Source organism: Delphinapterus leucas, chromosome 15, assembly GCF_059928025.1.
Source record: "Delphinapterus leucas isolate spDelLeu-1000000601 "Yukka" chromosome 15, BTC_Dleu_Yukka2, whole genome shotgun sequence".
In the NCBI taxonomy this organism is placed as follows: Eukaryota; Metazoa; Chordata; class Mammalia; order Artiodactyla; family Monodontidae; genus Delphinapterus; species Delphinapterus leucas.
In genome coordinates this window covers 66932681-66949509 of record NC_143143.1, presented here as the reverse complement: position 1 = coordinate 66949509, position 16829 = coordinate 66932681, and the positions used below count along the sequence as shown (strand labels likewise).

At 40.3% G+C, this 16829-nt stretch overlaps 1 protein-coding gene across 2 annotated transcripts in view; it reads right to left on the bottom strand.

The window, feature by feature from the left end:
• Window positions 1–16829, bottom strand: part of CTNNBL1 (catenin beta like 1) — a 168041-nt gene that overhangs the window by 118858 nt on the left and 32354 nt on the right. For both annotated transcript variants that reach the window (XM_089896854.1, XM_022592451.3), the window contains exons 3-4: window positions 15312–15418; window positions 6563–6702 (exon numbers count right to left, since the gene is read on the bottom strand). In XM_089896854.1, the coding sequence (XP_089752980.1) occupies window positions 6563–6702; window positions 15312–15418 (247 nt within the window). The remainder of the gene's footprint in view (window positions 1–6562; window positions 6703–15311; window positions 15419–16829) is intronic.

Sequence of the window (16829 nt, the reverse complement as noted above, 5' to 3'; positions counted from 1 at the left end):
AAGAAAAATGACCAGTTTGGATTCACAGTATGTAACTGATTTAATGGAACAAATCTGCGGTTTTTTAGAAGTCTTTTTTTCTTTTATTCCTAGATTAGAAGAGTGATTAGATATAGCTCAATTAATGCTGATGAATTTCTAAACAGACAAAACTGTCTTTTTCTCCTTTTAAAATAATGGCACAGAACTACCTAGAATGAATCTAGATTCTTAATTTTACCCCAATCCTTAATCAAAATAATATGAGGGAAAAAAATGTCCTCATTCAACATTTATTAAGTACCTACTAAATGTCAGTGGGCACTGTTAGGCCACAGGGGAAATGTCCAAAGCAGGCTACAACCACCCTAGCCTTCCAAGGACATGGAATTCACCTAAAACTCATAAGCAAGATCAAAAGTTACATTAAGAGGTCCTTTTCCTAGATTGCCATTTTGGCACTCTTCTCCTAATCTAACTTACTTCAGAGCATACTTAAATGGCTCCAAAAAAATGGGTGGTTTATCAGTACAGATTATCAGGGAAGTTAGACTACCAATCAGGAAAAGAAGTAAATTCTTTTCAGTGTAATTTTTTTTTAAAAATAAATTTATTTATTTATTTTTGGCTTCATTGGGTCTTTGCTGCTGCATGCAGGCTTTCTCTAGCTGCAGTGGGCAGGGGCTACTCTTCATTGCCGTGCGCAGGCTTCTCATTGCGGTGGCTTCTCCTGTTGAGGAGCACATGCTCTAGGCGTGTGGGCTTCAGCAGTTGGGGCTCCCGGGCTCTAGAGCGCAGGCTCAGTAGTTGTGGTACACGGGTTTAGTTGCTCCGCGGCACGTGGGGTCCTCCTGGGCCAGGGCTTGAACCCGTGTCCCCTGCATTGGCAGGCAGATTCTTAACCACTGCACCATGAGGGAAGTCCCTTCAGTGTAATTTTGATTCTAGAAATATCAAGACAAGAATAGCTCCTAGCAGAACAACAGCTTGACATATAAAGTCTTGTTAGACAGTGCTTGCAGGAAAGCACTGGAGCAATAGCCAACTCCCTCCCAGTCCAATTAGAAGAAAGCCCTTAGGAGGTGCAAACCCTTCCCAGCCCTACTCCTGCTCATTAGCACTGGGGCTCGAACACAAGGCACCCCTGACTACTGTACACACCCTCTGGGATAATATGGTGTGTCGTATAGACCCAAACTGCTCAAGTGCAATTGATCCCTGCTGGTCTAAAAAAATCCTGTCTGCCCTTTATTTTCCAATTTCCACAATAATTCTTCACAAAATCCAACGGGACAACTTTGCAAGTTCTCCTGGCTTTCTAGAGTTTGAGAAAACTAAGCAGTAATTTAGAAAAGAATAGTGCTAACGACCACTCCCTATTTCAGACAAAACAGAGCTGTCCCATCAGGACCAATGATCTACTCTGTAATTAACAAAACAAATCTCTCCCTTCCTGCATATTAGCATGCAACCAACTGTACTGATGCCCTAAGTTAACAGTACAATGAGACCTCATTTTTCTGAATCACAAACGGGTGGAGAGAAAGCAGATTTGAAAAAATCTGGTTTATATTATTCAATAGTTTTTATTAAAGAATAGGGCACTTAGCTGAGAAGCAGTGGTCATGATTTTAAAAATAAATAAAGCCATGGACCTGATATTCCTATAAGTTTGTAGTGACTACGTGAGCACATCAGCTTCCAGCACGTGAGGAATGGCAATTTCCATTGCCACGGTAGAAATCATGAAAATAAACTTGAAATGCACACTAATCTCCACATCTATCAAAAGCTTACCCATCTCCAATGCCCAATTCCCTAATCACTGCCAAACCAGAGATGACCTACGTTTTCTCAGAACACCAATGGTACTTCCTGAGCATAACACTTCAAGGGCACTTACCACACATAGTAATGTGAGTGTTTTTGTATCAACCAGAGTTATTTTTTTTAATTAATTAATTTATTTATTTTTGGCTGCATTGGGTCTCCGTTGCTGTGCCCAGGCTTTTCTCTAGCTGCGGCGAGAGGGGTCTACTCTTCGTTGCGGTGCGCGGGCTTATCACTGCGGTGGCTTCTCCTTGTGGAGCACGGGCTCTAGGCGCGTGGGCTTCAGTAGTTGTGGCACACAGCCTCAGCAGTTGTGGCTTGCGGGCTCTAGAGCGCAGGCTCAGTAGTTGTGGTGCATGGGCTTAGTTGCTCCGCAGCATGTGGGATCTTCCCGGACCAGGTCTCGAACCCGTGTCCCCTGCATTGGCAGGCGGATTCTTAACCACTGTGCCACCAGGGAAGTCCTCAACTGGAGTTATTATTTGTTTCCCTGATAGCACCCAACAGAGCTTATCATACAAAGGAGAAACCCGGTAAATGCCATGATCTGCCATAAGGACTTTAGAAAGGATTCCACTGACTCCTCCCTCAAATTGAGAACACAGCAAATGACATATAAAAATAAGATATTTATGGATTTGCTGCCCTAATTTTTTTTTTCTTTTGCTGATAGCAGAAGAGGTGATTAGCCACCAACTGGGGTTCTATCTTCCTCTTGTTTTATTCCTCCTTGGTCCTTTAGGCAAATTGAGTAAATTTGGTTTAAACTGGGCCACAGAACTGACTGTTTACCAACACCTTAAGAAAATATCTTTAGGGACTTCCCTGGTGGCGCACTGGTTAAGAATCCGCCTGCCAATGTAGGGGACATGGGTTCGAGCCCTGGTCCAGGAAGATCCCAGATGCCGCGGTGCAACTAAGCCCGTGCGCCACAACTACTGAGCCCTCATGCCACAACTACTAAAGCCTGCAAGCCTAGAACCCCTGCTCCGCAACAAGAGAAGCCACTGCAATGAGAAGCCCGCGCACTGCAACAAAGAGTAGCCCCCGCTCGCCACAGCTAGAGAAAGCCCATGAGCAGCAATGAAGACTGAACGCAGCCTAAATAAATAAATAAATAAATAAATAGGGCTTCCCTGGTGGCACACTGGTTAAGAATCCACCTGCCAATGCAGGGGACACGGGTTCGAGCCCTGGTCCGGGAAGATACCACGTGCCACGGAGCAACTAAGCCTGTGCGCCACAACTACTGAGCCTGCGCTCTAGAGCCCGCAAGCCACAGCTACTGAGCCCACATGCCACAACTACTGAAGCCCGTGTGCCTAGAGCCCGTGCTCCGCAACAAGGGAAGCCACCGCAATGAGGAGCTCGCACACCGCAATGAGGAGCCCGCGCACCGCAACGAAGGGTAGTCCCCCCTCACTGCAACTAGAGAAAGCCTGCGTGCAGCAATGAAGACACAACACAGCCAAAAATAAAAATAAATTAATTTATAATAAATAAATAAATAAAATAAAAAATAAAAAACCTTTAAATGTACCTTTGATTTTATTTTTCTGTAGAAACACTCCAAAAGGGTCACAGAAAAAAGGGCTCTGAACATGTTTAAGTGACTTATTTTAAAGGAAAACTTGTTTTAAAAAGCAATATTTCTAAAAGGCAGCAGCTGTTGAATCCCACCTTGTGTTCCCTCCTAATGCATTCAGAGTGACTCTCCAATCCATGTGAGGGGTGTGCCCCTCCCTCTCTGCCCCTCACCCCCAGAGGTGCTCTTCACGGACCAGAATTCCTCTCCACAGCCAACTGATGGCTGAGCTCCAGCCTCTCAAGGGGGGAGATGAGGCACAGAAGCGCTGACAAGCCCTCACCAGCAGCAGTGATGCAGAGCGCCAGAATAAACCCTGAAGCTGCTTCTCACGGTTGAAAGGATGAGGCACAAGCTGTTTTCTCACATCCTCTGCCTCTTAAGGTTACAACAAACCAGCCTCTGATCCAATTAAAGTCCCTATAGTTTATGTTTTCTCAGAGAAGGACAAAGCAAAGATGACCTGTGCTTGCTGGGACCATAACCAGCCATGTATGGTCTTGGTTGATAAATGAAGAGTTAAAAAAGATTAAAAATTTAAGTCCTGACTGCCACGAAATTGTTTATTCATGGTAAGGTGTTTCAGGCAGTTACAGCTGTACAACAGTAAATTGTTAACAACCGTTTCCCGAAGAAAAATTTCCATTATAGATCACAGATACGACAAGAAGCAGAGTGCAATGCTACTGGGAGATCAACATTCCAACTGATAGAGGATATGTTAGATGCAAGTCAAGAGGGCCTACCCTTTCTTGAAACCACTTTCAAGAAAAACGGTACTTTGAGGAGGATGACATTTACCCTAATTGCTGCATCTAATTAAAATGAGGTAATTTTAAAAATTTCAAATGCACTTTAAACTTGATGTAGGGCATAATTTAAAAATCAGATTTAAAAAAATATCATTAGGGCAGCAGGGTGAAGGTTAGCAGACAAGAAGGGGAAAAAACAGTTTAGCTCTCAGAAAATAGGAGGGAAATGGCAGTCTGTCAAAGTTATTATAGGGGGGACTTGTTTTTTTCCCTTCTTAAAGACCAGAACGTAACAACTTGGAACATCTGTGCCATTGTCTTTCCCAAACATCCCGATGTCAAGCACATTTCTTGTGTCAGTCTTCTCCCCAGCAGGAACCAGGTTGGTGAATCAGCAAAGTGTCAGCATCTTCAGAAAGCTGCCACTATTATTTTGAGTTAGCAAGAATAAAAGAAGAATAAGAGTTGTGTTTCCAGAAACAAAATAGGTGATTGCTGTATTAACACACAAGGTAACAGGTGACTATACAACTCTGTCAGGGATGTAGTAAATCCTACAGGGAAAAGACTCAAGGTGCATTAGAAATGACACTGGACTGGTAATCAGGGGCCTGGAGTGCCAGCCTCAACCTCAACAGCTAGTGGTCCAACATCTAGACCTTAGACTTGTTACTAACTAAACAAATAAGGCCCTGGACTAAGTTAACTCTAAGGTCTGTTTGGATTCTGAAAATCTACCATTCTTAGGTGAATTGAAATGTGAAGTCACAATTAGAACTCTTGGTTACTAACTCTGTGAGGACCAGTTAGTACCTTGAATAGGGCTATTTGTATGCTAGATACTCAATATGTTTACTGACGGATACTGCTTGAGCATCAGTGCAGCCTATGGTTCCTGGGGGTCTAGCACAGTGCCTGATAAGCACTCAAAGCCATGTCTACCAAATGAATTCATGAGACCCATACTAAGCTCACCCAGAGACAAGCTAATTGACTAGGGTCCTCGTACAACCCAGAACCTCCCGGTGATGAGTATGGGGAATATACTCATCAATCTAGGGACTGACAGAAATTCTCAATACTGTCTAACATTCCATGAATTATCAGAAATGGCTTAAAAGATCACCCTTCAAGAAGCCTGCATTAAGATTATTCACTGATTTATTTCTATGAGAATTATCAGGCAGGAAAGAACCTAGTCAGACATGCTCTCAGGAGAGAGATTACCAGAAAGATGAAAATAACATGAAGCAGCAGCAGATTTCCCATGAATATCACTCAAGCAGACTAACTACATTTGTCTCTTACCTTCGGAAATCTGTATTCAAACAGAAAAACTATTGGAAGAGAATTTGCTTTAATGACCGTAACCCCAACCACAGGTACATCAAAAACCTTTTCCACTAAAGCTGTTTCACATCTGATAGCAAAGACAAAGTATAAAAAGGTTTAAGTCATGATTCAGCTTCAGTTAAAAGTAACATTTACTAAATACCTACTATGTATCAGAAACTGCTTAGCACTTATATGAACTCCTTTGATCCTCTCAATAACACTGAAAGGCAAAAGTTTATACATATATATATATATATATATATATATATATGAATGTTTATATTTTTTTCCAGTAAATGCCATCCACGAATATACACAGTATCATTCCCACAGAAGAGTCTATAGCATTTAAGTCTTGAAAACAAGGTGGCAACTGAATTCACAATTTTTAGATCCTTCAGTAATTTAACGTTCTATGCCCTTAAGGCTGTTAGACCTTAAGGTATCCAGGTCTGGTTACGTCCCAGTGACATAACTCATCTACTTTGGCAGATGAGAATACTAAGGGCTGGAGGGGCACCAAATTTCATACAGGGAATCAAACTTAGACTGTCTGTTTAGGTCTAATGCTGTCAACAAATACTAAATGTTATTGTGCACCCAGCCTCTTTTAAGGAATTGGGAATATAGCAGTAGACAAAGTAGATAAAAATCCCTGTCTTCCCGGACATTCAAATGTGAGACTAGAGGAGGGTTCAACTCCACTGGGCCATCTGTTAGCAAAATGATGTCTAGATCAACAGATGTAAATCCTGTCTGGTTTTGCCTATATAATGGGCCCCCAAATCAAGATCCTGAAAAATTAATGCTGTTAATGTATGAACAGGATACATCACGATGAATTCTAACACTAATAAGAGCAAGTAGGACAATTAAGGGCTGCCCAAGATTTATTAATAGATAAAAACCAGACTTTTGAATGAGTAAAGAGCAGTGTGTGATTCAAGATGGGAGAAAATTAAAATGGAAATAGAAAACCAAACGTGACAGCAGACATCAGCAGAGACAGACAGGAGAAGAGAGTAAACAGCATTCCCCCACCACGTCTGCCTTCCTACTGAGGACAGATCTGAAAGGATATCTGTATTATCATGTCCAAGCAACCCGAGAAGAGACTGAACAGCATTCAGCTCTACCAGAAGGTGGTACAGGTCTGGCATGGTGGCCACCACGTGCATCTCCTGAATGATGTCATTTAGGTCCAGCTCAGATTCCATAAACCTAGGAAGGGAAAACAAGACAGCATTATTGAAAGGGAAGGGGTACAATCAGTACTGAGGAGCAAATAGCAACATAATCCAGACAGAGAGACAATCTGTCAAAGTGTCTACAACAGACCAACCAAGAAGTATGCTCGTCCAAAAATCATACTGTCACACAATTTCCTTGGGAAATCGATTTCCTCATTACAAAAATCAATCTCGGATTCAGATCTCACTACAGGGTTCCCCTTACTCTTGCAGTCACAAGTTGCCTTTTACAGGCTTCGAAAGCATTTTGCAGCATCAGGTGCTCTAACTGCCCACCAGTCCTGTGGATTAGCTACCATTACCCTTTGGAATGGCAATTCACTCTGTTGTCCTGAACATCGTTATCCTACTGATCCAAAAAGGGCTTCTCTTACCTACCACTTCAGATCAAGAGCCAATTATTCCCCTTACCTAAAGGAAAGTACAGAGATTCTGCTGCCATTCGGAAATACCTTCCCCTCCCCCACACCCCTTCCAATGAGCTGATTAAGAGAAAGATCCCAAAGTAAAGTCTGGCATCCTGTAATCACCACCATACCTTAAGTAGCATGATACTTCACTCACATTTCCACACCTGAACCTTTCTGCAAACCTATGCCCAGGCACAAAGAACAGAACTGCTTTGCATTCACCTCTGCATGCCCTCCCCCAGTGTTTGACATAGAAGAAATGCCCGGTAAGCCTTTGATGAACAAGACAGGAAGGTTTGTTCTGAAAAGGAAATAAGCTAATCCATGTAAAGCAACTGAAAAAATAACTGGCGGAGAGGAATCAGTGGTTAAACACACTCTGGAGCCAGACTGCCTGGCTCTGAACCTCACTTCTCCACTTACTTAGCCTCTCTTTGCCTCAGTTTCTTCATCTGTATAATAAATGGGATAATAAAGTTACCTATCTCATAGGCTACTGTAAAAAGTAAATGAACAAATACACATAAAGCACTTAAAGAATGTCTGACATGCAAAAAGCACTATACATTTGCTCTCATTTCTATTACTACTACTAACACATATAATATGTCTATCTTCCCTTCCAGAATGTAAGCTTCTTAAAGACAGGAATTATATCTTTTGTCTCTATGTATCCACAGATGCCTGCTTAACTGAACTGAGGCCACAAAGAAAAGGAACATAAGCAGGGACTCCTGAACCTCCAGATGCTGAGGAGCTGGGCAAATCTCCAGAACTCTGGAGATTCTGTAAGAACAAAATCTGGAGACTGTAATTTTTTAAAATATGTCCATAATTTAGACAATATCTTACCACTGTTTTTCTCCATTACCATTTTTAATCATAACATTTATGTAGTTTTTTCTGATTATAAAACACCACTTTTTGTAGAAAACTGGGAAAAGGAAAGAAGAGCCCTCAAAAAGTAAACCGAAATCATCTATAATCTTATTAACCAGAAATAACCATTGATAATACTCTGGTATGTTTAAGTCATTTTTCTCAACTCATAGCCTTCCCCCTGCCTAAAAGTAGCCTACACAGTATACAGTTCTATATATAATTTTTGCTGTTGTTAACATAGTCTGAACAATTCCTCTTATCATTAAACATTCTTCTACAGCAGGAAAAGCCAGTATCCAATAGGGCTGTCAGTCCTTCTTCTCCCTTGGCAAAATCCCTCACTGAGCACAGCATCTCCCCCGCTGAGCCCAGACATGGCTTCAGAATCCTTCTCAACATAGTGTTCCAAGAAAAGACTACCAATCAATCATGGAGAGGGAACAGATTAGGCCTATCTGAAAGTCCTATTCTAAATAATACATTTTAAAAAGCTACATGGTGTTTCCTTGTATAGATGTTCCATAATTTATTTTACCAATCCCCCTTTGTCAGACATTCAGATGGTTTCCAATTTTTTCCTTTATAACAAATGGCACTAAGATGCATGTATTCATAACTATCGTGTGAGGATAATTCCCAGGAAGGAAAGTACCAAGTCAAAGAGTATGCATAATTTAACAGGTTTTGATATATTCTGCCAGAAAGGCACCAATAGTGTATGAACTCCCTGTTTCCCCTCACCCTCTTCAAAAAAAGTATTATCTATTTAAAATCTCCTAATTGAGATGGGAAATGTAACTTTTTTAAATTTTGCTTTTCTGATACCACCACGGTAAAAATTTTGTTAATGTTTACTAGCTATTTTTATTTCTTCTTTGCCCATTTTTATATCAGGGTGTTCATTTTATTATTGATTTATAAGCACTCTATATATTAATGAAATTAATCTCTGTGATACATTGCAAAAAAAAAAAAAAACCCAGAGAAAAATATTTGTCCTTTAACTTGTACATTGTGCTTTTTGACATAAAGGCTTTTAATTACCTTTGCCTTATGAACTCTATTTTACCTGTATGCTGAGCAAGGTTTTTTCTATGCTAAGATCAGATATATGGTGTACTTTTATGTTTATACATTTTTAAATGTTTAGGAGTAATAAAACTAAAATTTATTTCAGTGTATAATATAGGGCAAAGATCTAACTTTATACTCTGCAAATGTCTGGCCAATTGCTCCAATACTATAATCTATCTCTTTTCCACAAATTTGAAGAAATGCCACCTCTATCATACACTAAATTTTAATGTGTACTCTAACCTGTTTATGGGCTTTTCACTCCATTTCACTGATTTGTCTGCAAATTCCTGAGCCAGGACCATACTTTCATAGTGTTACAATATATTTTATATCTGTTACTGCAAAACACTCCTATGTTAGCTTTCTTTTTGAATGCTTCCTTGTCTATTCTCACCTGCTTATTATTCCAAGTAAACTTCAAAATTATTTTTGTCAGACCCCCCCCATACCACTTTTTTTTTTAAGTCTCCTTCCACAGTGCTTACAAATAGATTACCTTTTAAATCACTAGTTCCCCATCACCTAAAGTGTGGAAACCAAATCAGAATCATGACATGGAAGGGCTGGTGCAGACTTCAGATATTCCACGGGGCAGTAGATCTGTTTAATCTTTGAATCTAATGGGCTCAGCAAACCTCTAAGGTTTATTTGCCTTACATGGGTAGTTTAAAACAAAACAAAACAAAAAATCTGATTTCTTGAGAGTAACTTGACAAAAGATTTTTGCAGCTCACTGGGAAGAATTAGCAAGGGAGACTGGGCACTAACTAGTAATAAACAAAATCATCTTGCATACAAGGAAGAGATTTGGGGACTTGAGTGATAATTAGTGAATGAATGTCAGCCTGGAGAGAAGCTTCTGGTGGTATCCTGCAGGGCTCCCTCCTTAGGTCTGTTTAGATCAACTATATTATTTTATTGTTATGTTTTGATCAACAACTTGGGTGAAGATATATAAAAGGCAAACTTAACAAATGTCATATAACACAAAGCTTATAGTGAACACAGCAGCTGACAGAATCAATTCAAAGAGTTTCTGACAGGCAATGATGATGGGCCAAATCTAACAGGAGAAAAATTACCTAGGGTCTACATGGAGAACGCATTGAACCAAAAAGTCAAGTACAAATACATGGGGCAGGAGAGACACAGTGTAGTAAGAGGACATGTGTAGAAAGGACCTGATGGTTTTACTCAACTGTAACCACAATACAAATCGGACCACCAAACAGTTCTGCCAGGACAGAGACTATTTCTCAGTCATCTCTGGACACCTAGCACTGGGCACACTCTCTGGTCCACTGCAGAAGTTCAGCAGATGCCTTCCAAATGAAGGAGCAGAGGAAAGTAGCTGCCACAAATGCTGTTATGGTTTTAGGCTGCTTAAAAGAAAACAAGATAGTTATGCTGATTAGATGACCATAAAAGTCTGTGACATCTGTTATGGGAACCATATTTTAGGAGGGATATGGACACTAATTTGGGGAAGCAACTGAGGTTATAAGGAGTCCAGATATCCTCTCACAGGAGGATTTGTTGAAATTCTTTTTCATTCGGAGTTGAAATCTTAAGAGTCAGAGCTGCCAAATGATGAAATAGGTTTCTCTGGGAAGTTAGATCCTTGTCACTGGGGGTAATTAATAAAAGGTGATATAAAAAAATCAATGATGAGAAGGGAGAAACGGACTGTACCTTTCAGTCTCTTCCAACTTCAAAATCCTTCTTCCAAATATGCAATCTTAATCAAATATCTTTAAGTTTAGAAAGTCAGAAAATTATCACAACAAAACGAGCAGAAAGTCAACTGTGAGCAGGGAAACAGCATAAAAATACCACTGGGGTCCCATGTGACATGAGTAACGAGATATAGTGGGAAATGCCTGGACGTAGGAATGAAATTGACCTGGGTTACACCCCAGCAACATTATTTACTGGCTGTGTAACCATTAGCAGTGTGTCAATAAGTATTTATGGGCACATACTAGGTGCCAGTCACTGTGCTAGGTACTGAGGATATAACAGATAGCAAAATAATCCCAGTTGCCATCCTCACCGAACTCCTAGCTTAGCACAAATATAAATAATCTATTACATACAATTCACTGTAAGGATATCCAGCGTTGCCCAAGAAAATTGCCATTGGAACACAGAGCACTGGGCTCCAGCCTCGTCAAGGGAGACAGAATATTAACTAACCTATCTCTAAAACTCAACTTCCTTGATCTTCCTATCTGAATTATAGTGAAGATTACAAGAGATAATAAAATGCCTAACAAGTGTTGGCATGTAGTAGATAGTCAATGAATCTAGATACCCTCAAGTTTGCTACACTATAACAAAGAAAATTCTCTTTTTGCTGACAAAAGTACAAGCCTACTCATTTAAAATCACACACTACAGTATTTGCAGACGGCTGCCTAGGGATTAGGTACACCTTCAGCAACAGATGACTCACAGCTGGGGGGAGAGGACCAAGCTAGAGGTCAACGGGAAAGCAATAGAGCAACATATTAAAACAGTAACCCAGGCTGAGATGGGGTCACTGATTCCATCTGGTAGGATGGAGAATATTCTGCTAGCTTGCCCACGTACATTTGCTTCAGACCAGCAGGATGTTCTCCCTCAACCACAAAAGTGAATTTTAGCAAGTGATCAGCAATGTTCAAAAACACTATAAGAACAACAGAAACCAACGAGTCCTCCTGCAATCACAAAACCAGCTGTAAGTGCACAGACAACATGATGCTTCCTTCACGTGGCTAAATCAGCAGTTCTCAAAGTGTGGCCCTGGGACTGCAGGTGGTGGCTGGAGATCCTTTCAGGGGTTTATAAGATCAAAACTATTTTTACAACAACTCCAAAACATTATTTGCCTTTTTCACTCTCATTCTCTCAGGAGTGTACGGTGGAGTTTCTCAGACAACTATACAACAATGTGATGATACCATTGCCCTAATGGCTAATGAAATGTGTACTTGAATATTCTAGAATTTTCTTAGATAAGTACTTTGGGGTACTCAATAATTTAAGGGCGCAAAGGGATCCCGAGACTAAAAAATTTGAGGATCACTAAACTAAATAATTCTGCCCCTGCAAAAATGAAGAGAAAAACTACTAAAGGACTTACTAGGGAAACAGCACACTCTACCAGATGTGATGTTTGGGAGAAAGATCACACAGTGCAAAGTAGAGGCTGCATAAGAGAAGTGTCAATTGAATCTGAAATGCACCCAAATGAAGAGAGGCATTTTTTGGTATGCAATCAAAATGACAATTGCATATATGGGAAAATAAATTTGAATGTTTCTGATCTCAACTGGAAAGTTTCATTCAAATATGCTCTAGCAATTTTCATTTTAATTGCACCTTGCTGGTCTAGAGAATTATAAAAGACACTGCACCAGTAAGAATTCAAGAACTCAAGGTTAAAACACAATGTAGTTTCCTAACTGCTTTTCGATGTAAAAAAAAAACATGTTCTTTATGTATAATTTCAATTTTCAAATGTTTAGATTTTAAAACTAAAATAGTATATAAATTTTGTGTGAATGGAAAACACTGTTGATATTTTTAAATAAAACAACATTTTCTTAAAACCAGTTCATGAATTGTAACAATACAGCATCTGTCGTACCTAAGATGTAGATGGTGAACATAAGCTGCAGAAACTCGCTGCTCTAAAATGACAAGTATACCTACCAAGCGGGCAAAGGTAATACTGCCATTCCAAGAAGTAAATTGGATTTCTTAAATTTCCAGTGTCATCAACCTGTGGCATAGCTGCCTCATAATGTATCCTCGGGTTCCAAGCAATAGGGATGTAGTAAATATGACATCAACTATATAAGATCTCTCTTGTTTACTGAGTGCCTACAGTATGGCAGGTACCGTGCTAGGTACTACAGAGACAAACAATACACACCAACTAAAAGGAACACAGAGTCTAATGTAGGAAGACTGCTGAGTAAAGAAATAACAAAACAAATGGCAAAGATGTTGAGAGATCAAATTCATTGTGGGCAAGAACGCAGGGAAAGAGACCTGCTGGTGACAGAACTAAAGGATATGGTGGGGGATTTGGCAGTAGCTATCAAAGTTTAAAATGCACATGCCCTTCAATCTGGGAATTCAACATTTAGATGTGTATCCTATAGAAATACATGTACACTAAGACACATGTACACAGAGGTTCACTACAGCATTGTTCATAAAAGCCAATATTTAAAATAACCAAATGTCCATCTATAGAAACATAATAAATAAATCATGGTATCTCCAAACCATGAAATGCTATGCAGCAGGCACAAAATATAAGGTAAATATGCATGCACCAACATTGAAAGATCTTCCGTTATGTGACCAAAAAAATCAAGGTGCAGAATATGTACAGTATGATTTAGGTAGGAGAAAAATATTTGCATATTTATATATATGTAAATAAGTGTACAGAAAACAATCAAAAAGGATACTCACAGAAGTGTTCACAGGCGCTATCTCTAAGTAGAGGAACGGAAAGGGGATCAGTGCAGTGAAGGACAGCTTTCATTTTTCATTCTACTATGCACTATTGGTATTTTTTACGATGACAATCTATTCATGTATTACTTATATAATCAAACACACACACACACACACACACACACACACACACACAGAGCAGTATGACAAATGCAATTACTGCTGCATGACAGAGGTCAGCACAAAAACTGATAGGACTCTGGTGTGGGGAAAGCTGAGCTCTGATCTAGCTACTCCTACTGTCAAAGGGCGCTGTGGCCCAAGTCCAGTAACCAGGTTCTCCCCTCTCCTCCTCCTCATCCACGGTACAGAGAGAACGTAGTGGACCACATTAGCCTTACCAAGTTGCCATGACAACAGGATGCCCTCTGATACCTCTGTGCCTTTGTTCCTGCTAGTCACATTGCCTGGCATGCCTTTCCATGTTTTCTGCCTAACTAAAATCAAAATCATTCTTCAAGGCCCAGCTCAAATACCACCTCTTCTGTGAAGCCTTCAATAGCCCCCGACTTGGTATTCACTGCTTCTTCCTCTTTGCTCCCACAGTACTTTGCTTATATTTCTTTTAAAGTATACTTCCTTCTACCATGCATTTATAGTCAGTCTCCCTAGTAACCTTTAAACTTGAGTGCAAAGACTATACTATTCAACTCCTAATTGCCTAGGGGCCTTAGGCATATTAAGATTCATTAAAAGTGTATGTCCTAGGAGGGAGGAAGGGAGGAAAAGAGAGATTTAGGACATTAAAATCTGTATAAATATGAAAATCCATTTACTTAGGATTCAAAACTGAGGCAAAGTTATCAGACTCCTCATTATAGCACTTCACAGCGCACTGAGGAGCTGGTGTAGTAACAACCATATTAACTATCATTTCATGAGCACTTACTATGTGCCAGATACTGAGCTAAACACTTGCCATTATTCTCATTTATTCTTCACAACCACCCTGTGAGGAAGGTACTATTTCTTTATACAGATGAGACACCTGAGGCTAAGAAAGGAGAAATGACTTACTCAAGGTCATGTGGGAGTCACACCCATATTTGTCTAACCCCAAAGCCTTTGACATTTCTCAACAGTAAAGCTATCACTAATGGCAGCCATGGTCAGTCTTCCTGGGGCCTTGAGAAGAGTAATGCAAAAAAGAGTTAACATAACAGGCCTGATCCTTAGAAGGGCCTGGTCCTAGGCTGGCAGCTGGGAACCTGGCTTTTGAAACAATTCCTAAGTGATAAGGTTGCTTTGCCCATCTGGGGCACTGAACATCTGCTTTCCTTCTGTGAGTCTGGAATTTTGGTAGCTGTTGCTGGCAGAGTATGTTATGATCTGTCTTCAATAAATACTCTGGTCTCAGAGTCTCAAATGGGCTTTCCTAACAGAAACACTGCACATGTGATGATGTATTTCACTGCTGGAAAAAGGAGCAGGTCTGTTGACCCCTCCCAGTGGAAGGGAGAAAACACAGGAAGCCTGTACATGAATTTCTCCAAACTGCCTGATGTGTCTTTTTCCCTTGCTGATCATATTGTGTATCCTTGAGTACCACTGACTCCGAGTCCTGTGAGTACTTTTAGTGACTTCCCAAACATGTGGGTCATCCTGGGAACACAAAATACACAAAGAGCAAAACAAAATAGCAAACAAAACATCTCAGAGGAGAAAGGGCAAAAACAGCAAAACAGAGACTTACTTCTCTGGATTGTCTGGAAACTTGATCCGCAACTCTTGGTTTTTGTATGATCTTTTTTCAAATGTAAGGATCATCTTCTTCACTGAGCTTTCATCCAATGGTTCTTCCTGGGGTAAAGAGACAAATGCAACAATTTCAGTCCAAAGGGATTTCTTATTCACTAATCACTACTTCTTTCCCGTGGCTCTTACATGCCATTCTGCCCCTCACCTTTCTGGATTAACTGTACAGTAAATACTTTACCTCCCCCATTAGAATGAGGGTTAAGGGCGTACATCACATGCTACTTTGTATCATCACTCTGTGTGTCTCACATCTAGCACAGGAAGTTCAACTTAAGGTATTAAAGACTCACTCATTCAACAAATATTTCTTGAGCATACTGTATGGCATGGAGTAAGCAACGATACTAAATGAATATTGTTTAATATTTATTTCGTCCTTCTCTTCTGTTGTACAGGTAAGATAACATTTAGAAGTTTAAAGAACTTGTTCAAGGTCAAACCCTGAGTCAGTGGCAGTGCCCCTCAATCTTTTCCCTACACCGGGGGTCAGCAAACTATGGTCCATACGTCAAATTCAACTTATAGCCTATTTTTGTATACCCATAAGAATGGTTGTTAATTAGCAATAGTCACTGCTTTGTGTTTCTTATATTATACATTACTGTATCTAGTCCTTACTAGCTACTGAGAAGGGTATCAGACAGGTACCTGGAATCCCGATACAGCAACAAGAATTTAGTAACCTCGCTCAGAGGAAGCATAAAAAAACTAGCAGACCATACAGAACATTCTTACTTCATACAGTGGAATAATACCTACAAAGGTAAATAAAGTGAATTTTTGAAAACAGAATCATTCGCCCCCCCCCAAAAGAAATCTACACTAAAGTTTCAGAAATGTTTTTTCCTCAGTTTAGTTCCCAGTTTAAAGTAATGTGCTGCAGTGCGCGCTGCCTCTCTAACACTCTCCCAACTCCTAGCTTCGTAACTTTGTAGTCATTGACCAAAACTCACACCAAAAACCAATAAAGAAACTGCTATTAAGAGAACCAGAAGGGCTTCCCTGGTGGCACAGTGGTTGAGAGTCTGCCTGCTGATGCAGGGGACGCGGGTTTGTGCCCTGGTCCAGGAAGATCCCACATGCTGCGGAGCGGCTGGGCCCGTGAGCCATGGCCGCTGAGCCTGTGCGTCCGGAGCCTGTGCTCCGCAACGGGAGAGGCCAAAACAGTGAGAGGCCCGCGTACTGCAAAAAAAAAAAAAAAAAAAAAGGAGAACCAGAAATAGATCCTTCTGGAAATCACTGAATCATCTCATAATTTTTTAAGTACCTAAAAATGTTAGCTATGAAAGCACTGAATCATCTCATAATTTTTTAAGTACCTAAGAATGTTAGCTATTAAATTTAGATTTTGGCATATTGAGGTTCTTTTTTTAATTTACTTATTTTATTTTTGGCTGTGTTGGGTCTTCATTGCTGCGTGCGGGTTTTCTCTAGTTGTGGTGAGCGGGGGTTA